Source organism: Rhinolophus sinicus, chromosome X, assembly GCF_036562045.2.
Source record: "Rhinolophus sinicus isolate RSC01 chromosome X, ASM3656204v1, whole genome shotgun sequence".
NCBI classification, from domain to species: domain Eukaryota; kingdom Metazoa; phylum Chordata; class Mammalia; order Chiroptera; family Rhinolophidae; genus Rhinolophus; species Rhinolophus sinicus.
Window position 1 is genome coordinate 110,075,177 of NC_133768.1, and position 25,149 is coordinate 110,100,325.

A 25,149-nucleotide genomic window follows, 5' to 3' on the forward strand; every position below is an offset into this window, starting at 1 on the left:
AGCAAAAATTAATATAAAACCCAGCCTTATTTTCGGGGAAACATGGTAGTTCTGCTATCCCCCAATATTAACTGTCTGTTCTGTGTCTTGCAGAGTTAGGCCCTAGGGATACAAAAACTCAAACATTTCAGACTGCAGCATTCAAAATGAGCACTCACTCTTCCCAGCAGACAACCTGAGTTAATCATACTTCAGAAACCTGTTGAGCTCAGATACCACCACAAGGAAAAGGCTTTTTGTGAATTCACTGTCCGTCAGGCTTACTCCTGTTTTACAAATTATATTACCGAATATGACCTAGTCCCCCATTCCTTCTTTCTTGTTTTCTTGGATAACAAAATTTTATTCTAAAAATATGTATCAGTGACAATGAAATACCAAAAGATGGTCATTGTAATAAAGAAAAAAGGGGAATTTGGTTGTTGTTGTTGTTTTTCTGAAAAATACAAAATTATCACTGTAATATGCTGCCACTCTCCTTGACCTGTATTTGAATTATTCATTTGATGGATATATAACCTTTCTCCCAAACTCTTCTAACTCTACAACTCTGCTGCTCTGACAAGCAAGTTCACCTATTTTATCAACCTCTTCTCCGAATGCATTCCTCTTTTGATCTTAACTGAAATCCGACTTGCCTACTGAGTGTACCATTTTGGTTCTCAAAAGGTGGTGATCTTTCAGAATCAAGAGTTCAAGAGGTAGAGGTCCATATTTTCCTTGATCTCTATTACTCCTTAGACCATTGCACTATCATATCATAGTTATGTGGTAATCTGTGTTCCTGTGATATTTCTACTATCTGGTGATATCCCTCTTTACCCTTTCTCATAAGTATCATCTATAGAATCCTTCCATCACCCCAAAGGTTCCTTTGAGACGATTCCATTCTTCCTTTGGCCCCAGGTAACCACTTCATTCTTTTTATAATGTACTGCTGTTTTCTTTCACTGTGGATCAGATTATTCTCCCTAGAGTTCATATAAATATCATACAGCATGTACTCATTTGTGTCTGGCTTCCTCCACTCAGCATAATATTTTTTAGGCTCTATTCATATTGTATCTATATTTAGTTCATTCCTATTAATTTCAGAGAAGTATTCCATTGTATTGATATAACATAATTTGATTATCCATTCACCTATTAATGGATATCTAGACTGTTTCCAATGTTCAAGTATTATGAATAAAGCTGCTGGGAGAGTTACAGAGAAGTCTTTGTACGAGAATATGCTTTCATTTCTCTTGGCAAACACCTAGGGATGGGACTACATGATTGCATGACAAGCATATGTTTAACTTTACATGAGACTGACAAATGGTTTTCTCAAGTGGTTGTTACCATTTAACATTCCCATCAGATGTATGAGAGTTTCAGTCAGCATGAATCTTTGACTTAGGAAAATTAAATATCAGTTGGTACTTATACATTTCCCTAACAATGAAAGTCCTCAGAATGTTTCACCTCCATCTCAACTTATACAGATTGCGTTATGGTCTAGTCTTTTATTCTAAATACATTTTATACCCAATAAGCCACTGTTATATTTTATACATTCAAGTCATTCAGTGTTACCCACATATTTATTATTTTCATTCTTTTAAAGCACATCTTAAACCTTCCTTCTGGGATAATTTTCCTTTTGCTTGAAGAGTGCCTTTAGTGAGGGTTTGATGATAATGAATTTTTAGTGTTTCATTTTTTTCTCCGAAAATGTCTTTACTGTTTATGTTGGAGTCAGCTGGTAGTCTGCTGATGGTTATGACTTTAAAGGCAATGTACTTTTGGCCCAGGCTACTTTTAAGATTTTCCTATTTTATTTTTTCCCCATAAGTTTCACTATAATGTCTCTCTGTTGGTATGTCTTTTAATTTATCCTACTCAGGTTCATAGGGCTTCTTGTAATTGTGCCTTTATGCCTTTCATCAGGCTTGGACAGCGTTCAGCCGTTATCTCTTCAAAAATTGCTTCTGTACCATTCTCTCACGTATCTCCTTCTAAGATTCCAGTTATTCTTAGACCTTCTCCGTAAATCATATGTTGTTTCTCTCTTTCATGTATCTTACACATTTTTGTCTTTCTGGGCCTCATCCTAGTCTCTTCCAGTTCATGGGTTCTTGATTCAACAGTATGTAAACCACTGAGTTTTTGGTCTATATTTTTCAATTTTAGCATTTCCAATGTGATTGCTCTCTCATGCGTGCTCACTCCCCCACACACCATTTTTATGAATGGAATTCTCATGTTTCTTTCATCCACTTAAACATATTCATCATGACTATTTGAAAGTTTGACATCTCAAATATCCGTAGTCCCAGTACATCTGTTCTTTTAAATTGGGTTATACTTTATATGCAATAAAATAAAAAGTTTGTACGCTTCAAAGTGTTTGGGCAAAGGTATACAGTTGTATAACTACTATCCCAGTCAAGATATAGAATACTGTACTACACCAGCAAGTTCCCTTATGCCCATTTGCAGTCAATCCACCACCCCAGAGGAACGCACTATATATCCCCGTGACTTTTAAAAAATTATAGTTGACATTCAATATTATTTTATATTAGTTTCAGGTGTACAGTGTAGTGGTTAGACATTTATATAATTTATGAAGTGATCCCCTGATAAGTCAACTGACACCATATAGTTTTTGCTCTGCCATAAAAAAAAGAATGAAATCTTACCATTTGCTATAACATGGATGGACCTAGAGGGTATTATGCTAAGTGAAATAAGTAAGACTGAGAAAGACAAATGCCACGTGATCTCACTTATATGTGGACTCTAAAGAACAAAAGAAATGAGAAAACAAAACAGGAACAAACTCATAGATACAGAGAACAAACTGATGGTTGCCAGATGGGAGAGGGGTTGGGAGGCTGGGTTGGAAAGGTGAAGGGATTAAGAAGTACCAATTGGTAATTACAAAATAGTCACAGGTATGCAGAATACTGTATGGGGAATATAGTCAATAAAGTTGTAAAAGCCATACTAGTGTTTAAGTGATGTCTCCGTGTGGTTTTAATTTGCATTTCCCTGATACAAAATGATGTTAACTATCTTTTCATGTGCTTATGGGCATTTATATATTTTCTCGGTGAAGTGTCTGTTCATGTCATTTTCCAATTTTTAAAATTGGACTCTTTGTATTTTTATTATTTAATTGAAGGAGCTCTTTATATTTCTGCACTAGATGCTTTGTCAGACCTGTACACATATAAAATATAGTCTCCCAGTCTGTGGTGTACCTTTTCATTTTCTTCATGTTCTGCTTTGGTAAGTGGAGATTTTTAATTTTGATGAAGTCCAATTTGTTCTTTTTTCTTCAGTTATCACTTTGTGCACTAAAGAATTTCTGCCTTCCAAAGGTTGTAAAGATATTGTCTTACATTCAGTTCTAAGAGCATTATATTTTTAAGTTTTTATGTGTAAGACCCTGATCAATCTCAAATTACTGCTCTGCAATGCCATCTGTGTCATAAATCAAGTTTTTTATATACCTGGGTCTACTTTTACTCTCTCTGGCATTTCATTTATTTATTTTTATTTTTCCTTGTGCCAGTAGCACATTGTCTTCATTACTACAGCTTTTTAATCATTTTTGACATTTTGTGGAGCAAGTTTTCCACTCTGTTCTTCTGTAGGAGGATACTGGCTATTCTTGGCTCTTTGTTCTTACATATAAGTTCAGCAATCACTTTTTAAATTAATGTTTTTATCTTGGAGGCTCACATCACTCCAGTTAGCGTTTGTTTCTTACAGCTATTATTAACTAATTACTATAAATTGAATGACTTAAAACAACAGATATATTCTCTTACAGTTCTGGAGGCCATAAGGCAGAAGTCAGTTTTATTGGGCTCAAGTCAAGGTGTCAGCAAGGTTTTACTCCCTCTGAGGCTCTAGGGAGAGAACCCAATGTTGTTTCCAGTTTCTAAAGCTGCATTACTTGGCTTGTGGGCCCCTTCCTCCTCTTTCAAAGCCAAGAGCACAACATCTTCAAATCTCTCCTGCTTCCTTCATCACATTGTCTTGCGCTCTGTAGTCAAGTACCCTCTGCTTCACTCTTATAAGGATGCTTGTGATTACATATAGGGCCCATCAGATAATCCAGGAGAATCTCATCTCAAGGTCCTTAATTTAGTTCACATCTTCAGTCCCTTTTGCCATATAAGGTAACACTCACAGGTTCTAGGGGTTAGGACATGGATACACGTATCTTTGGGGGCCATTGTTCAGCCAACTGCAGTCCTAATTCTAACCCTTAACTTCATTTAGGTGCCAAGCCTTTCTTGTGTAACCTTAAATCTCAAACTCTTACTCACCAAGACTACTAGTAGTGCATCTACCCATCTTTCTGCTATAACAGTATCAGCTCATGTGATGAACACTCCACTTTTTAGTTCCTTCTTCAATTTGGGTCCCTGAGTATTTCTTTTAATTTCTTATGCACCCAGATATTTAAAAAAGAATGATTTCTATGTGTGTTTCAGCTAGCCTTTCTAGGATTTTAAGGAAAGATTTTTTAGGGTATCTAGTTTGTTATATTTTCAAAAATGGGCATCTTTCACCTGCTCCCATATAGATTCTGCTCCTTCCACTTCACTAGAACTGTTCTCTTTTAAGCTCACTAACAACCAAGCAAATCACCACACCCAACAGACAATTTCTATCCGCATCTTACCTAAAGACACAGTAGAATTCACCCCAGATCATTATTTCCTGCTTCTTGAAACACTCTCCTATCTTGGCTTCCATGATATTACACCCCTCTGGTTTTTGGGGTTTTTTTCTCCCTACTTTACAGATTACTCTTTCTGTTTCTCTACTGCTGTCTCCTCCTCTATCCGACTAAAATGCTCCTTCTTTCTGAAACATCATTTACTATGTAACTGCACAGTATAGCTTCAGGATATTGGCAGGGAATATTGACCTTCTGCGTGGGTACCCAGCACATCAAGTCTATGAGTCACAGCCACCGCGCCATGGAGGCAGTTCAGTAGACCCAAAGAGTTAATTAATGTTTATCTCCAGAAAAACAGGCAGAAAATGTTTTCTATGCTGTAAGTCGCCCAGGGAAAAGTGCTAATGATATGCAAGTCTCTTCCTAGACATCAGTAAATTCACATGGAGGAAAATTTCTCCGATTGTAGGCACTATTGAAAAACCCTTCAAACTTGTGGAGCCTTTACTGAATATCAGATAATTCGTACTTTCAAAAAGACTAGAAGGGAAGCAGCAAAATTAGATGCACATACCAAACATGGGTCATAAAAAAGACCCCAATCCACTTATCTGTTGTCCGCTTAGTTTCCCACCCTTCACCTTCTTTCTCCAGCTTTGCCCACTAATTTCCTCTCTTTTCCACTGAAGGCTCCATCCCTCCTCAGCTCTTGGAGCAAACCTAATTGAGACAGGAAGCATCTCACACATAACCTTACTACTCCCACACTCTTGTTATTCCCACTTCCTTGTTAAGGACTCAGTTGCTTGAAATACCAGGACCCAATGACTCAGTAAGTAATGCTGGGCTCAGGTGTTGCTCCCATTATCTCCACTAATGGTTCTCCTACCTTCCTCACACCTATTGTGACTCCCATCATAAGACTTTGCAAATGTCTCCCCCCCTCATTCTCCACAAAACAACACTCACCAAAGACCGTGCGTGCAGGGACCGACTCTCTGTTGAGCCAGAAAGACACTTGTGACAGAATGACAGTCATAATACATGGCAAGTAGGTCTGGATCACAAAGTAGCCAATTTTTCGCTTGAGATGGAAGTGGGTTGTCATGACGACGTATTCTCCTGGAGAGAGAGTAAAATTAGGTAGTATGTAGTCAAATAAACATTGTTTGATCCAGGTGGGCTCCAATTCAGTTCAAAGCTCCTTCACTTTATATTCAGAACAAGACATCCCAGCACCTCCCAAGTTCATGTCACCAGATCTCATGAAATAGTGAGGGGTGTGTGTGTGTGTGTGTGTGTGTGTGTGTGTGTGAAAATATATGCTACCAGTGTACCAATGCAGCTTGCTCAGAGCAATTTTGATACAAAAAAGTCATTCAGAAAAATTAAGGTTCTCATTTAAATAAACTTCATAAGAAATAATGTCTTCTACAGCATTTGCTATGTAATTGGCACTCTTCTAGCACTGAATCATTCTTAAACTACTTAATCTTCACAACCCTATGAGGTAGGTACTACGTATTTTTTTCCTCAGTTTATAGGTCAATAAATCGAGGCAAAGAGAGATTAAGCATCTTGCACCAGGTTACCCGCTAGTAAGTAGTGGAGCCAGAGTTCAAGGTCAGATGGGTAGGCTCCACGGTTTATGCTTTCTAACCACTATGCTCTGCTCTTTGAATAGATTTATTGAGTTATAACCAAAAGTTCACAGAGCAGAGTGTGTATTGGCCTACATCACTCCACTCCCAAAAAAGAGTGAACATTTACTGAGATCTTACTATGTGCCAAACAACTTTGAGTGTCTGGGGAATATTAATTTTACACCCACTCTCCCAACAACCCTGTAAGGTAAGTACTGATTATTACCCCTTGTTGTTAAATTCAATAGTTAATCATCAGTCATACTGGATTTGTCAGCAGCATTTTACACAGTTGAGCACGCCACCCTCTTCACCAAATCTCTAGGTCATATTCCTTTTCTGGTTTCCCTCCTATGTTACCTCTCCAGTCTCCTTGTTGGTTCCTTTACATTTCTAAACACTTGAGGATCTCAGGAGTCATGCTGTCTCACTCACCGCTTTTGCATTCTCAGCCTGTGTCTTTAAATAATACCTTAGACTCTGATAACTGCTCAGTGTATATCTTCTGCCTGGGCTTCCTATTCGTTATGAGTTGAATTGTGGCTCCTAGAAAGGTATGGTGAAGTCCTAACCGTGATATGTGACCTTCTTTAGAAATTGGGTTGTTGCAGATATAATTAGTTATGATGAGGTCATATGGGAGTGGGGTGGGCTGTAATCCACCATGACTGAGGCTCTTATAAAGAGGGAGATGCGTGATGACAGAGGCAGAGATTGGAGTGATCAATCCACGAGCCACGGAATGCCAAAGATTGCAGCAACCTTCAGAAATTAGGAGAAAGCGGCACAGATAGATTTTCCTTCAGAACTTCCAGAAGGAACTAAACCTGACAATTTGCTGGTTTCAGACTTCTAGCCTCTGGAACTTGGGGACAATAAATTTTTGTTGTTTTAAGCCACCCAGTTTGTGGTACTTTGATACAGCAGCCCTAGGGTTCCCTATACTTCTCTAGATCCATCTACTCAATTACCTATTACACAGCACCACTTGGGGATTTAATAGGTATCTTGACTTAAGATGTCCAAGTCTTAGCTGTGACTCTCCCCGTCTCCCAACCCCTCCAAACTGGCCCCTCCAACAGATTTTTTTTCATCTTAGTAAATGGTAGCTCTCAGGAGCACAGGACAAAATCAAATTCTTCAAAAACTCAGCATCATCACTGATTTCTCTCTCTCTCTCTCTCTCTCTCTCTCTCTCTCTCTCTCTCTCTCTCTCTCTCTCTCTCTCTTTCCCTCTCTCGTGTATGCCTTCACACATGCATGCAAACAGATACCCAATAAATCAGCAAACCCTGACCTTTCTTCAAAATACATCCATAATTTGACCACTTGTCACCACCTCTGCCACTACCACTCTTGTCTAAGCCACCTATATATAGTACTATAATAGCTTTCTAACTCGTCTTCTGTTCTTGCCTTCTTTAATGCATTCTTAACACAGTAGCCAAAATGGTCCTATTAAAATATAAGTCAGATTTGGTCTCTCTTTTGTTCAAGACCCTGCAATAGTTTCCCATCTCTCAAAGAGTAAAAGCCAGATCGCCCAAATAGTCCCCAAAGATCCATTCAATCTGAATGCTCTACTGCCTTTCTTGTCAGAGATTCTTATTTCTCACTTCTCTCCCTCCACCCACATTTAGTTTTGACAGGTCTCCCAAATGAGGCAATTTCCCACTTTCCTACCCCACCCACTACCTTCTACCTAAGCCTAGGAAGAAGCACCATCTGGCCATCCAAACCTCAGTATACAATACATATTGCGTGTGTATTCACTATCTAGCTTCTTTATGTGAACATTAAAAATATGAGTAGGTTTATTTTTAATTTACCAAAGAATTCTCATACAAAATTAAGGAATGTGTTCTTCATTATTACTTTGGAGCTTCTCTTTTCTTTCTCTCTGCTTCTTTTTCGATCCTTTTATTTCTGTCTTTGTTCCCCACTGCCTCCTGCTCTCTCCTTCTTCCTCCCCACCTCTCTCCTGTCTGTGTCCATTTCCATTCCGTTTTCTCCCTGTTCTCTCTCCCCTCCCCTCCCCTCCCCTCCCCTCCCCTCCCCTCCCCTCCCCTCCCCTTCTCTCTCTCTCTCTCTCTTTCTCTCTCTCTCTCACACTCACTCTCCCCACTGAGAAGACATTGAGGATTTATTTTTAAGGACAGTTGGACTTTGATTAGCTTGGGCAACTCCCCCCTTCCCTATCTTAGGCTAACATCCCTAAACTCCTGTCTATTAAACTATATCTGATCATGTGAAATGTTTATTATATATAAAATATATAGTAAATGTTATTCACAAATTAGTTATATTCTGTAGATATGAAAGGAAAAGCAAGTGGACTTTGCAAGAGCTTATCAAATTAGCCATTTGTTTTAACTGAATATATTTTATTCAATCCTCTCCTTTCATTCCTTCTTTCCCTCACTTTCTGTCTTTCTGTCTCTCTTCCAAAGAAGCAAAGAGAGTGATTAAGATCAGCAAGATGGTGGAATAGGACATCCCGGCTCTAGTACCCCATCACAAAAATATGGATTAGCAAGTATCCACAGACAAGAATGCCTTTGTGAAAATCCCACAACTGGTTAGTAAGGCTAAAGCACCCTCTTGGAGCACAAAACAAAGCCTCCCGCCCTCCCAGGCCAGCTCGTTGTGGTACCTAGAGAGTTCCTCTAGGTCTGCGGTTTCTCCAGTGGGGAAAGGAGAGCCCACGGCAGATATCCAGCTTCCCCAGCATTCTGAGGCATTCCCCTGGAGGCCCACTTCTATCTAGCCTCATGGGGAACACTGGGGGAGCTGGCAGGACTGAACCACTTCAGGTCAGGTAAGAACAAAGAAGAGGAGTGGAACTTACAGCCACCAGTGCGCAGATCTGTCGGTGGTACCAACTCCCTGCCAACAACTTCTTCTGATCAGACTCCAGCAGTCTGGTCTCGCCTGTGTAGAAACCCAACCTCTGAAAGCAGCCTGCGCCTCCCCAAACAGATAAGTAGAGGTGGGGACCCCGCCCAACAGCGGAACTCTGGCCAACAGCAGAACTCCAACAGAGGCCTCGCCCAATGGGGGTGGGCCAATCAAAAGGAGCACACCCCCTGGAGTCCTGGCACCCCTCCCATGGCCAAAATGACGACCTCTGGTGGTCAAAACCTGCCAGCCGCGCAGCCTAGGGTTGGTGGTGTATCTGCCCGCCAACCGGGCGATCCCTGGTAATCAGCACCCACTGCCAGCGTAGCCTAGGAGCAGCAGCTCCTCTGTCCACTGGCAAGGTCATCCCTGGGGGTCAAAAAATACCTGCCACGGAGCCTGGGGGCGGCAGCTCCTCTGTCCATAGATAAGACAATCCCTACAGGTCAAAACCCGGGTTGCACAGCCTGGAGGCGGGACGCCTCCACTCCCACCCACAAGGCGATCCTTGGGGGTCAAAACCCGCTGCTGGCTGTGCAGCCTATGGGCAGCAACACCCCTGTACAGCCCACAAGGTAATCCCAGGGAACAAATCACACTGGACACACAACTTGTGGGCGGCAGCTCTGCTGTCCGCAAACACGGCAAACCCTGGGAGTCAACCCTGCCTGCCGCGCAGCCTGAGCGTGGCAGCAATCCAGGTCCACGGCAACCCTGTCCACCAACACGGTGAGCCCTGAGAGTCAAAACCTGCTGGTCACGCGGCCTACAATCAGCAAGGCCAACTGCCTGCCGCAGACACAACAAACCTGCCGGCCGTGTAGCCTGGGGGTGGCGGTCACCCCTGTTCACAAAAACGGCAACCTCACTTGCCAATATAGGGACTCCTAGAAGTCAAAACTCGCGGTAGTGCCGCGTAGAAGCGGCAAAGCCGCCTGCCCGCACACAAAACGATCCCTGCAGAACAAAACGAGCCGGCGGTGCAGCTTGGGGACGGCAGCGATCCTGCCTGCCTACTCCCCTGGGAGTCAAAACCCGTTGGCCCCAACAGCCTAGCAGCGGCAAGGCCACCCGCCCAACGCAGACAAGGCAATTCCCCTGGGGAACAAAACATACCTGGACGCATGGCCTGGGGGCAGCTGCGCCCGGGCCTGCAAACAAGGCAAACTTGGGCGTCAAAACCAGCAGGCCGAGTAGTCTGGGGGGTTGGCGACGGGCCCCATCCTCCAACAAGTTGTCCCCTGGGGGTCAAAACTCGTGTGCCGTGCAGCCTGGGTGCGACCCACAACCTGGGGTGACCCCTGAGAGTCAAAATACTCTAGCCGTGGGGCCTGAGGGCGGCAGCAATGCCCTTCCACAGACACCGCAACCCCTGGAGGTCAAAACCCGCCGGCAGCAGCACCCCCCACCTACTAGACCAGCCCATGGCCGGGCCGCTGAGCTGCTTGAGGACCGCCCCCCACCAAAAAGAGTGGAGCATGCAAGAGGTAGCCAATGGTGCAAAGCAGCTGGTGTGGTGAGGGTACCCAACGGCTGCAAACAGCTAGTCCCCCATCCAACAGAGGACATACAAATGACATACAGGTACATGAAAAGGAGCTCAACATCACTAATCATCAGGATAATGCAAATCAAACCACAATGAGGTATCACCTCACACCCCCTAGTGGCCCAGTGGAGCATGGCCCGTTGAATCTTAAAGAAACAGGAAATCTGAACACATCAATATTGTGTAAGGAGATATTGTAATCAGTAATTAACACGTACTTGATTAAAGACTTAAATGTAAGATCTAAAATCATAAAATTCTCAGAAGAAAATATAGGGAAAAAATCTCCTTGACATTGGTATTGACAATGAACTTTTAGAGATGACACAAAAAGCATAAGCAACAAGGTCAAAATAACAAGTGGGATTACATCAAATTATAAACCTTCTACATAGCAAAGGAAATAATCCAAAAATGCAACGGTAACCTGCAGAATGGGAGAAAATATTTGCAAACCATATATCTGATAAGAGATTATTGAAAAAAATTAAGAACATCTACAAGGCAACAGCCAAAGGAAAAAAAATTTTTAATTAAAAGATTGGCCAAGGACCTGAATAGACATTTTCCCAAAGAAGACACACAAATGGCCAGTAGGTCCATGAAAAGGTGCTCAATATCCCCTATCATCAGAGAAATGCAAATGAAAACCACAATGAGATATCACCTCACACCTGTTAGAATGACAATCTCAAAAAGACGAGATAACAAGACAAGAATAAAGGAAACCCTTGTGCACTGTTGGTGGGAATGTAAATTGGTGTGGCCATTATGGAAAATAGTATGAAGGTTCCTCAAAAAATTAAAACTAAAACTACTACCGTAGGGTCCAGCAATCGCTCTTCTGGGTATATGTGCAAAGGAAATGAAATCAGTATCTAGAAGACATATCTGCACCCCCATATTCATTCCAGCATTATTCACAATAATCGAGACATGGAAACAACCTAAGTGTCTATCAACAGATGAATAAGGAAGCTGTGAATACACACACACATACCTACAATGGAGTGTTAGTCAGACATAAAAAATAAGAAAATCCTGCCATTTTTGACAACATGGATGAATCTGGACAATATGCTAAGTGAAATAAGCCAGACAGAGAAAGACAAATAGTGCATGGTATCCTTTGTATGTGAGATCTAAAAAAGTTGTACTCATACAAAAAGTAGAATGGTGGTCTCCAGGGCCAAGGAGTAGGAGAGATGGGGAGATATTGATTAAAGAGTATAAACTTTCAGTTATAAGATGAATAAATTTCAGGGTTCTAATGTACAGTTAATGATGACTATAGTTAATAATACTGTATTATATACTCGACATTTTCTGAGAGTAGATGTTTAGTATTGTCATCACACATGCACACAAAAGAGAACTGTGAGGTGGTGGATACGTTAGTTAACCAGATTGTTGTAATCATTTCATAATGTATACATAGACCACCACACTGTGTATCTTAAATAAGTACAATTTTATTTTTCACTTATACCTTCATAAATATGGGGGAGGGGAAGCGGAGGGAAAAAGAATTCTCCTTAGAACTGAAGCCTTTTGCTCAGTTGGGAAGATTTCCCATTTCTGCCCTCGAAGTGCAGACTACCTGAGTCAAAGGGACAATATAAAGCCACTTTAAGCCCCTTTAACACATTCACAGGTATTCCCAGTCTAGATATTTTCTGCGGGCGAAATTTATAAGTGGACGTTTAGAAAGCTTTAGCAAATTAATTCATTATGTCAATTAGCTGAATAGGTTCTGTTAAATACAACTCTGATTACTTTGTATCTCTTTATATCCTCTTCTCCACCAAATTGGAACTGAAGCTTTCATTAGATTCGAGATTTTTTTCCAAGTTCCCCATCCTATTTCTACCCTTTTGTCTCAGCTTATTAAGTACCATCTGTGTTGTGTGTGAAAAACTGTACAATAAATGTCTAACCACTACGCTGTACACCTGAAACCAAAATAAAATAATACTGAATATCAACTGTAAAACTGAAAAAAAAATAATTAAAAACATACAATATCAAGGGTACAATATAAAATGTATAATGCTTATGTATTCACAAATTAGTTATTACCTATGGATCAGAAGTGCAGAACACTTTAGCAAATTAATTCTTTATATAACTGCACATATTTTCATTAAGATCATTACATACCCCCTCTTGCCTCTGTCGCTACCTTTCTCTGTGTGTCTTATTATGAAGGATAATCCATTAAGTGATTTGGGGAATTTCCCCCTGCCTTTGCACTCCATCATATTAAACTCCATATGTGTTAAGTGTGAAATATTTGAAAATACAATATAAAATACATTCATAATTTAGCCAGTTTCTACGGTTGTGAAGACACAAGAGGATTGTTTTAAGAGCTTGGCAAATTAACTTATTATACTGAGTGGATATATTTGCTTAAATTAATGTTTGGTGTTTTTCCAACTCTCTATCTATGTTCCTTGAACTTTATCTTGCTTCCTGTATTCTTTTAATCTTCATCTCTCTGACTTCTCTTTATGTCTCTTTCCCTCTCTCTCTCATTTCCTGCTTTGCCTTTACTTACCTATGCTACATGTCTAAATAAATAATATATACAATGACAGTAATAAGACTCATCCTAACAAATGGTCAATTTTCTAGGAAGATGGAAAAATAAGATCATACATCCAACTGCTCTTCTTAGAAAATTAATGCAGTAATTTTCCAAATGAGGGAAAATGAAATCAGTGCTGAAATAGGGAATGATGTGAACAACTAGTCAGAGATTTTGAGGAATTTCATTCATTTATTGAACACACGTTTGAATCTGGAGCAAAGAACAGGAGCCTTCTGCTTAGAATTGACTTCATACTAAGGACTGGCAGCATTCAGAGAGAAAGCCACTCATATAAAATAGAACTTCCACGGACTGCTGGTCTTCCCCTGGCCCAGCTTCCCATTAATATGCTGGACCCCACAGAGAGTAGCATATTCAGAATTCAGAAAGGAATATCCATAATTTGTAGTGACATAAAACAATATACGTATACCAGGGGTGCCAAAAAATGTATACAAGTGGACACGTTGGTCACCATTGCTTAGCAGTAGTTCACCGTAATCAGAAGTGTCTGGATGCTGATGGGAACCACTCTGAGCACCTCTTGTCATTGCAGAAGTCAAACGTGACTTGTGTTCATCTTTTGTTGTTCGTGTATATTGAGTATTACAATTTTAATACAGTTTTCCTTTCTTAAAATATGTATACATTTTTTGGCACCCTCTGTACTCGTATGTGACGTAATAAAATTTATATGGTTCCCAAACCAAGGGGTATCGAAGGATGTACAGCAAAAAGTCTCGCTCCCATAGCTGCCCTAAACCAACCGTCTCATTTCTCCTTCCTTTAAGTAACTACAATTCACAGCTTCTTGTGTATTTCTAGAAATATTATCCCATACAAACATATATCCCTCTGCTGTTCAGTGTTCTGTGCTTTGCTTTTTTCAATAAACAATATATCCTGCAGATATTTCCATTGAATAATAGCACAGAGAACTTTCTCATTCCTTCTTACAGCTGCATAGTATAGAATTGTACGAATGAATTTTAATATATCAAATCACCTTTTTACTGATGTACATTGTGTCATGTTTTCAAAACTAATTTGAGATGTAATCTAATTACATCTGCAATGACCCTATTTCCAAATAAGGTCACATTCTGAGGTACCGGGGGGTTAGGACTTCAACAGATCTTTTGGAGGGGACATAATTCAACCCGTAACATCTGCACTGCTAAGAGTACAGGGAAAGTGACATGCTCATACACTGATAATGGGAGCATGAATTGTTTAACCTTTTACAATGGCAATTTGTCAATATGTATTAAAAAATTTTTTTAATGTGTCTACTTTCTGAAATAGCAGTCCTGATATTTTGCCTCTATCCTAGGCAGATAATTACACAGGAACAAAATGCTATACAGAAAAAAGGTCTATACAGTGTTGATTATAGCATTAAAACACAGAATAGTAGATAATAGGTTAATGGATTATGATCTACATATATGAGGCCATTAAAATGAAGATATTATTTTACTGAGTTTCACAATGAAATGCTACACTTCCCAGTGATAACAACACATCGCAGCATCGTCAAGAATGCTGTGGCCTTGGACAAGGGTTTTTAAATTTTATTTTTAAACTTAAAGTAACTAAAAAAGGTAATAATTAATGTATGTGCACTCCAGTTGTTAAAATATTACTATTTGTAACTAACTAACAAGAAACAACAAGTGTTGGTAAAGATGTGCTGTAAAAGGAACCTTCATACACTGTTGGTGGGAATATAAATTGGTGCAGCCACTATGGAAAACAGTATGGAGGTTCCTCAAAAAATTAAAAACAGAACTACCTTATGACCCAGAAATTCCACTTGTGGGTATTTATCCGAAGAAAACAAAAACACTCTCTTGAAAAGTTACATGCACCCCTATGTTCACTGCAGCATTATTTACAAGAGCCAAGATATGGAAGCAACCCAAGTGCCCATCAATAGACGACTGGATAAAGTGTTGGTACATATATACAACGGAGTAGTACTCGGCCATAAAAAAGGATGAAATCTTACCCTTTGTGACAACATGGGTAGACTTTGAGGGCATTATGCTAAGTGAAATAAGTGAGACAGAGAAAGACAAATATTGTATAATCTCACTTATATGTAGAATCTAAAACAAAACAAAACACAAACAATAAAAAAAAAAACAAGCTCAAAGGTACAGAGAACAGGTTGGTGGTTGCCAGAGACAGGGGTTGGGGGAGGTGTGGTAGGTAAAATGGGTGAAGGAGGTCAAAAGGTACAAACTTCCAATTATAAAATAAATGGGTCCTGGGATGTGATGTACAGTATGGTGACTATAGTTAACAATACTGTATTGCTTATTTGAAAGTTGCTAAGAGAGTAGATCATAAAAGTCTCATCATAAGAAAAAAACAGTTTGTAACTATGTATGGTGATGGATGTTAACTAGACTATTGTGGTGATCATTTGGCAAATGATCATTTTGTAAATATCAAATCATTATGTGGTACCCCTGAAACTAATAAAAGGTTATATGCCAATTACATCTCAATTTAAAATATTACTAACTTGTTTGTACATTCTGTTTGGATGCTATACATTGATTGATAAGAAAACATGCTTATAAAATTAAATAAAAAACAGCTTGTAAAACTATCAATAAACAGTATGTCCCGTTTTATGTCAGAAAAAGTGTAAAGGGAACCTTCTTAAAGGTTATATACGTTGATTTTGTAGCCAGCAACTTTACTGTATTCGTTGATTGTTTCTAGTAGCTTTTTGGTGGAGTCTTTAGGGTTTTCTATATAGAGCATCATGTCATCTGCAAAGAGTGATAATTTAACTTCTTCATTCCCAATTTGGATGCCTTTTATTTCTTTCTCTTGCCTGATTGCTCTGGCAAGGAAGGCAGTGTGGAGGTTCCTCAAAAAATTACGAATAGAATTGCCATATGACCCAGCAATCCCTCTCCTGGGTATCTACCCAAAAAAATCTGAAAACATTTAGAGATAAAGACACGTGTGCTCCAATGTTCATTGCAGCTTTGTTTACGGTGGCCAAGACATGGAAACAACCAAAATGTCCTTCGATAGATGAATGGATAAAGAAGTTGTGGTATATATACACAATGGAATACTATTCGGAGGTAAGAAAAGATGATATAGGAACATTTGTGACAACATGGATGGATCTTGAGAGAGTAATGCTGAGCGAAATAAGTCAGACAGAAAAAGCAGAGAACCATGTGATTTCACTGATATGTGGTATATAAACCAAAAACAACAAAAGAACAAGACAAACAAATGAGAAACAGAAACTTATAGACACAGATAATAGTTTAGTGGTTGCCAGAGGGTAAGGGGGGTGGGGGGTGGGGGGTGGGAGATGAGGGTAAGGGAGATCGAATATATGGTGATGGAAGGAGAACTGACTCGGTGGTGAACACACAATGGGATTTATAGATGATGTAATACAGAATTGTACACCTGAAATCTATGTAATTTTACTAACAATTGTCACCCCAATAAATTTAATAAAATAAAATTTAAAAAAAAACTTAAAAAAAAAAGGTTATATATATACTAAAATGTACAATAATCATTTTGTACCAAAATCTTCTAAGATTTTTCTAGATGGTGTAATTAAAGAATACTTTAATTTCAATATTTTGCTCCTCTGTATTTCTAATTTTCCTATCATGAACGTGTATTGTCTGTGTGCTGACGACTAAACAAACAATGGTTTAAGCAAATGCAATAGGAGCTGGGGCTGCCTGGACAGCTAAAGGTGGGTCTCAAAAGTTGTACAGGTGAGCGGTGCCGAGGAGGAATCCACATGAGGAGAGTGAACGGAAGCAGTGACCCTGGGAATTCTCTCTCTGGCTGGGTGGACATCCCAGGGGCGAGGGGGCCGACGCCCTGGGCCTGCAGGGCCCGACGTGTGCCGAGCTGCCAGCTGCCTTGCTGTGGGCACACGAGGCCTCCTCCAGGAGCCTCCGTCCTCTTTGCCCACGAGCTCAGGCAGGGAGGGAGAGCAGGTGGTGCGTTGAGGGTCTGATCTCAGAGCAGGAGGTCGCAGCAGCAGCAGCTGCCAGCAGCACAAAGCCGAGGCACCCCTGGGAGTGGGAAGCCGGCTTCCCTCACGAATGTAAGGGGCACGGTAGGACAGAATGAATGCAGTTTGCAGGTGCTGAAGACACTCCCCACCCCAAGGCCTCCCCCCAACCACCCCCTGACCCAGGCTGTGGAGTGCTGTTCCCAGGGAGAAGGAGGCCTTGGAAGGGGGTGCTCTGAGCATGGGTGTTGGCAGCGATGGTGCCAGGAGACCCGAGTAGAAGGATGGGTACCTCGGCCCTGCCCTTCCATGGGGCCCCGGGCCGTGGACTGCGAGCTCGCTAACAAGGCAGGGGCCCAGTCCAGGGTCCAGGACATGCAAGCCTGGCAACAGGTCTGCAACCGGCTGGCAGGACCTGTACTGTCATCCCCGCTTCGCCATGAGCAAAGGAGCCCGGGGAGGTGGGGCGACTGGCCCCACTTCCCACTTCCCGGGGACGGAGGGCACAGCCGGAATCTCAGCTGCAGCCCCTCAGTAGCCCTGCTGACCCCATGCTCCACGGCTAGGAGTGCTCCTCGCAGCAAAGTGCCGGGGGGGCCGGTGGCCCAGGCACACCCCCTCCTCCACTGGCACCTGTACACGTCCTCCAAAGCCAGGCACTTGGCCTCAGCAGCTGACTGCTGGAGGGAGGGGACTCGAGGACTCCAGCCGGCCACCCACTCAGTGTCTGCCTGGCTGCTCAGCCTGGTCCAGCCACTACTGACTCCAAGCACCAGACCCCACAATCCCCTCCTAGGAGGGCGGCCCACACCCCTGCCGCCCCCAGACTTTCTATCTCCTTCAGCTTTTCACCAGGTCATGCTCTCATGTACCTCTGGCCTCTTGACAGCTTAGTATTGCCTTTCTCAAGAACAGCCTTTCCTCAAACCAAATTCCAAAGCTCTAAATCCTATTGTCCTTTAAATCCTTTTCAAATGCAGATTTTTTTAAGGTACTCCTTGACCCCGGTCCAGGGGTGGAAGGAGACTACAGGGGTGCAGACAAGATGACATGCTATAGAATATCACAGGGAGAGGGAACAGCAGTGGCCAGGTCATGAAATGAAAGGACAAGAGTACCCTACTTCATTTATAATTGTGGATTCAGAGATCTTTCAGGGTGACAAGTGTTGAAAGCTCCCATCCTTTCACAGCAAAAAATATTATAAGATAAGTGGGCTCCAAGATCTACTCCATTTTACTAAATACCCTGAGGTTAGTTGGGGATGAGGAGGCCTCCTGCAACTGGAGAGTTTCTAAATAGACAGGACTTAAGGCTACAGAACAAGTTTCTATGTTTTCTTTGTCAATATCCAAGGATTAGCCATTGAGGGGAGTTGGCAAGGTTTGCCTCACAGACTTGTTTCTGAGATGGCTGATTCACTTAAGGAAACAATTTCCTGGCCTTCCTGGCTGTGTATCTGGCCTCTCTTGGGATTATTAACTTGCCACCTCAGTATTGGCACAGTTAAGCCAAATGTCTTCGTGAAACCTTTAGGATCAGAGTTCAGCTCTCCCACCATCATGGCTTCCCTCTGCCTTCCCTTCTGCTAGAATCCTGTCCTCATTCCCTTGATCTAAACCCACTCCCCAAGAGAAAGCAGGGCCTGGTGGCTAACAGCATGGGCTTATAGGAGCCAACCTGCCTGGGTTCAGATCTTGGCTCTGACATTGTATAACTGTGACCTAGGGCACATTACTGAATATGTCTATGCCTCAGTTTCCTTCTGACAATAGTACCTGCATCACAAGATTATTTTGAGGATTCCACAGGTTATTATAAGCATTTAGAACAGTGACTGGTATGTGGTACAGGTTACATAAAATGCTTGTTAAATTAAATAAATACCTGTACTAGAGCGGATTATCTCTGTCCCAACAACGTGGCCCAGCAGGTCATATTGATTCAGGCGAGAGCCATCCTGTGCCACTTCCACAGATTTATTCTTCCCAAGAGTCCAAGAATAAACCACTTCGGCTGTTGTATAGGCATCTAAAGCAGAAAAGGGTCAAGAAGAAGAAGTTGAAAGAAAAGAAAATTGATTATCTTTGACACTAAACTTGCATGAGACTGAAATACAATTTCCATCCCAAAAGATTTCTTGGTATGTGTTCCCTCTTCAATTGAAGTACAATTAGCCATTCATATAATAAGCAATCACTGTATAACTACTACAGTTTATGCTGGGTACACAGAAATGAACCCAAAGTGGTCTCTTCGTTCAATGACTCAGTCTTTTGAACTGCCAACAAATTGTTAAACCTGTCCTTCTCTTGGAGGGTAGAGAGAAGGAGGAATGGCTAAACTATCTAACGCAGTTGTCACAAATTCAAATGCTTCAGGAGCTACAGGGATATCTTAACTGAGTAAGGCAGGCTAGTTGTAAGAAAAATTAACTGCCAGAAATGTAACAAATTTTTTAAAAAATTAGTTATAGGGTGACCATATGAGATAAGGTTAAAAAATCATATTAGGGATATTAAATTTAAAAAACAAAAAACAAAAAATTCTAAATTGAAATAGCAATAATTAATGATTATAATTTTCTTTTGAAAGTTATTACCACTTTGATTTGCAAACCAGTAACCTGCCACCTTTTTTTCTGCACCGGACTGTTAATATCAGATCTTGTATTTCGAATTCCAGTGTGGAGTATAGAATTTAGTACAGATTAGTTTTAACAGGGGGGTGCGTAAGGGGAATGGTGAGGTAATGAGGGATGAGTTTATTTAATTTTAGTCAGTATCTTAAAGGAAGAGACTTGCTTTCCTTCCAGACACGGATTGACTCTTTGCACAGTGGGTTTTTAATTTGGGGTGAGCATCTTGCCCTAACTCAGGCACATAGGCTCATAAAGGGAAGCTGACTACCATACTATTCACCCATTACAGCCAAGTTCTGAGCTGTCTGTTGTTCAAGTCAGTGGAGGGTCTCCAACTCATGTGGCAGCTGCTGTGTCTATAATATGCTCTATTTAAACCTTTTACCACAAAGCAAATAATTCCTAGTGAATTTACCAATGAACAAACATAAACTCTCCCTATAAAACCTTGCAGCATTGGATATACATTTCATAACAGTATGACATTAACACTTACATGTACTAATTGTGATCTGTTTATATAACATTTCTTAGGACTTTAAAAAGATATGTAACCAAGTAGACCATTTCCTGATTTGCTTATCATGGGCAACACGCCAAAAAGTTCTTCATTCACATCAAAATTCTCACTGAAATCATGAAAAAATATACATAACTCCATGGTATTTTTTTACATATCTGTGACGTCATAAGCTACAACAGAAAATACCACAAGAAATCTAACTTCTCCATATAATATGTCCTGATCAGTCTCAGTCATTTCTTCAGCACACTAACAAAAATACTTCTAGTTCAACATATAATTTCTGCTGGGATTAATAGACATTTTTATGAATTTTGCATCTATAAAATATTTTGATACCTGGGAAGCTTTGTTGTTTTATGCATAATTGCATTTCTGAGCAGCAACACTTAGCGTATGTATTCAAACACAAAACCTGTTGAACTTTCGGGTTCAATAAACAAACAATAAACACACAAGAAAGAAATCAATGTGGGAGAACTGACTCTGGGTGATGAACACACAATGGGATTTATAGATGATGTAATACAGAATTGTACACCTGAAATCTATGTAATTTTACTAACAATTGTCACCCCAATAAATTTAATAAAATAAAATTAAAACAAACAAACAAACAAAAAGAAAGAAATCAATGTGGAATTTTATGGGACATTTCCCAAATTTCAAATCTTGGCAAATAATTTTGAAAGTTATAAACACTGCATATGTTAAGCAAATCACATCTGCAAACCACCATTTGCATGCAACCTCTGGTCTGGAGACTACAGATGGCTGTGGTTTTTTATGTGATTCAGCATCCTCTACAGTCTAGGGCTGCCAACTGGAGTTACAGATCTTTACACTACTATTACCAAGAAGAAAGGGGTATCTCCTCAGGACTCTTCTCACACCCTTACCCCAAATTTATTCTAAGACTATTAAGTGAGGAGTATAACAGGCTATTAGTGAAATGTGATTTCACGAGGCCCTCGTCTTCTCATTTTCCCCAGTGCTTTCCATCTTTAGTATACATGCTTAGGGTTCCACGACTTCAGAGAATTACCTGTATGTCTTCTGATATTTGCTGTGTAGGTGGTTGTAACTCCCTATGTTTAAAGGACAATGCAATATTCTACCCAATATACCCAAGAGTTTGACAATGTAAAAACTACAACAGGTCTGTCTAGGAAAAGGGTAATGAATGAAACATATTTTCCACCCCTAAGAAAGAAAAGGAATTTCTTGCTGGATGTCTTAACTTAAGCTGAGTACCTTGAGCAGACAATATTGAATATTAGCCCCCGAAATCCTAACATGTTCTAGTACAGATGTGACAATAAATTGTGCAGTTACCTGTACCTTAGAAATTTCACTGGGCCTAGAGTGGCAACTTGCTTTATGCAAAAGGTAATGGTTTCATCTCTTTGCAAATAATATATAGGAACAAAGGGATTTATGGAGGAAAATATATTATTTTCTCATATGATGGAAGCTAAAGCAGGAAAGGCATGAACTAATAAAGGAAGAGAAAGAAGAGGGAGAAACATTTTTTTAAATGACAACCACTTGATTGTCTGCTCCTACACAAAGGTTAGTTAATAAGGCTCAATAACTACCATCAGGGTGCCCACAACCTATTGGGGGCGACAGTGAGCATACAACAGTCAAAGTACAAGCCTGAACATGAAAAGTGTGCACACTAGTGGAACAAAAACAAGTGTTAAATGAAACCAGAGGAGGGCGCTATGGCTTCAGCTCAGATTGGAGTGTTAGAGAAGGATTCAAAAAGTGGGTGATACTTAGATGAGGCCACCTTACGTAGGTGAAAGGACATCCCTAGCAAAAAACAACACAGCAAAGGAAAAAAGCTGAGATAATATTATAACATATCCTAATTGCCCACACTGAGAAGTAAGGGTTTGAGTCCCTAAGTTGTTGTGGACTTGCCTGAAGTAGAGAGGTGACATGGCCAGAAAACGTGCTGTGGAAGGATCGCTCCCCCTGCAGTATGGATGGCTGCTTAGAAAAAGTGTAACTGAAGCCAAGACAACAGTTAAAAGGCCGTCACAATATTTGGAGTGAGTGACCCTTAGGGCAGAAGATATAGGCTGAACTGAGTGGGACAATGAGGATATTTCAGAGGTAGAACAGATTATTCATGACGGTTAAGGAAAGAAGGAAGTTTAAGGATTCTAGATGCCCCGAGACTGTAGCTTTTGCAAGTCCGTGGATAATGATGGAATTCATTCACTCGTGGGGAACAGAACTCTTTCCCTTCAGGCCTTCTCTTTCTTCTCTCCCTCCTCCATGCCCCTTCGGTTCCTTTAACCCTCAGCTTCCCTCCCATAGAGTCCTGCCTCTTTTCACTTCCAACTGTTCCATTACTATGGAGGAGCAGAGGGAGAGTGGTACGGGGGTGGACACTGCAGAAAGGCTATCTATCAGACCATGAGAGCTACTGCACTCCCAGAACGGCCCCCTCAATATATGTTGTGTGGGCTCTGACGGCTCAAGCATCTCCTTGCCTTTAGTTGCTTCGCCAAATATCTCCTTCTGTTACTTGAGCCTTGGTATGTGTTAGGGCTTAGGGAAATAGGAAGGAAGAAACAATCCTGCCACAATAGCTCCAATGAGAAAACATTCCCTTTGAACTCATATTGTCAAAGATTGCATGCTTGACTCAGTCAGTCACTCATTTAACACATATTAAGAACTTAGATTCAATAGTGGCCATACAACACTTGAGGTCACATCCCTTCACTGAGCTTATAGTCTAGTTTGGAAAGACAGAAAATAAATAAGAAAATAAATAAAGAAGTTAATATCAGATAAAACAGAGTTTATGAGGTAGGGAGGGGTTTCATTAAGTACAGTGATCAGAAAAGACCTTTTTGAGGGGGTAGCTTTTAAGCTGAAACACGTAAAAGGAAAAAAGCCCCAGAGATTGATGTAGAATATTTCAGGTCAAAAAAACAGCAAGTGCAAAGGTTTCTAAGTGAGAAAGGTCCTGCAGTGTTCTAGGAACTGGCAGAAGGCCAATGTAAAGGGGACAGAGAGATGAGATGAGGTTAAAGAGGTAAGTAACAAGACGACAGGATCTCAACCAAGAAAAGGAACACAAAAGAAGCTTTTAAAGAAGAAATAATCAGTTTAGTTTGGGCATATTCAGTACAAATACAAGGGTTTGGTGAACCTAAAAACTACAGCCTAAGGCTGGCATACATATGAAATCAAATGGAAACAGACACTGTATAGGTTTATAATTAATACAAACGTATAATTCTTAGAACTTGAAATTATCCAAAGTGACAGGAGATGTTGTAGGGACCAGTTATGTACAAATCAGGACAAATTTTTGTATTTCTAGCATGGGGTGTATATATTTTTGCATCTATTAAGATGATTGTGTAGTTTTTGTCCTTTATTCTATTAATATGGTATATTACATTGATTTTTAGATGTTAAGCCAAGTTTACATTCCTGGGATAAATCCCACTTAAAGATAGTACATAATCCATTTATAAGTTACTTGATTCAGTTTGCTAATATTTTGTTGAAGAGTTTTGTGTCTGTATTTATAAAGAATATTTGTCTGTGGTTCTTTTCCTGTGACCTTTGGTGTTGGTGTCAGAGTAATACTGACTTTGTAACGATGACACTGTATCTTCTATTTTGAGATTTAAACTTCTAGTATAATTCGATTTTACAGTGCAGTTTAGCTTGGGACTTTTTGAAAGTTTTTCTTTGCCTCCCTTCCCTCCCCCAAGCCTTAATGACTCTGTTTACTATATATTACTATGCATACGAGTGTCAATGGTTCTGATTACTCCAGACCGTATGCATACCAGGCTCAATGGCCGTGATTCCCCAAGGAAACCTCCAGGCCACTAACTGGCAAAGAAGTTTTACATCTGAATAAGATCTATTCCAATCCCTGAAACAAAACAGCCTCTGGGCAGGGCCTTTTTCCAGGAATTGCCTAAGTTCCCCTTTCCTTTCTTCTCCTTCTAAAACCTTTTAGCCGTGCTGGGTGGCGTGTGGGGGTGTGGGGTATGGGGGTGGCTTTTCGACCTGGGGCCGCCATCCTCCCAGAGTGCCAGCTTTCTGAAAAAACCTGCTTTTCTTTTATTATTATTATTTTTAATTTATTTTTTCTTTTTAAAATCTGCTTTTCTTTCCACCAACCTCCTCTCAAGTTTTGGCTTCCGTGTGGCGAGCAACTGGAACTTTTGCACGGTAACAACCTGATCGAATGAGTTAAGAAATGCCACCTCTTCTGTGTTTTGTAAGACTTTGTGGAGACTTAGTAGTAATTCTTTAAATGTCTAATAGGATTCAATGGTGAAGTCACCTGGGCCTGGGCTTTTCTTCATAGGGAGTTATTAAATTACTAATTTGATCTCTTTACTTGTTATAGGTCTAATAAAAGTTTTATTCCTCAGTCAATTTCAGTAATTTGTGTTTTTCTAGGAAATTTTCCATTCTATCTTGACTATTTAATTTGTTAGCATACAGTTGCTCACAGTATTTCTGTATAATCCTGTTTATTTCTGTAAGGTCAGTAGTGATGTGCCCTCTTTCATGAGTTTAATAATTTGATTTTTCTGTGTTTTTT

The 25,149-nt window shown here is 40.5% G+C and overlaps 1 protein-coding gene across 4 annotated transcripts in view; it reads right to left on the reverse strand.

Moving 5' to 3' along the window:
- Positions 1-25,149, reverse strand: part of GABRA3 (gamma-aminobutyric acid type A receptor subunit alpha3) — a 192,712-nt gene that overhangs the window by 16,144 nt on the left and 151,419 nt on the right. For all 4 annotated transcript variants that reach the window (XM_019711245.2, XM_019711246.2, XM_019711247.2 and 1 more), the window contains exons 7-8: positions 19,276-19,419; positions 5,657-5,809 (exon numbers count right to left, since the gene is read on the reverse strand). In XM_019711245.2, the coding sequence (XP_019566804.2) occupies positions 5,657-5,809; positions 19,276-19,419 (297 nt within the window). The remainder of the gene's footprint in view (positions 1-5,656; positions 5,810-19,275; positions 19,420-25,149) is intronic.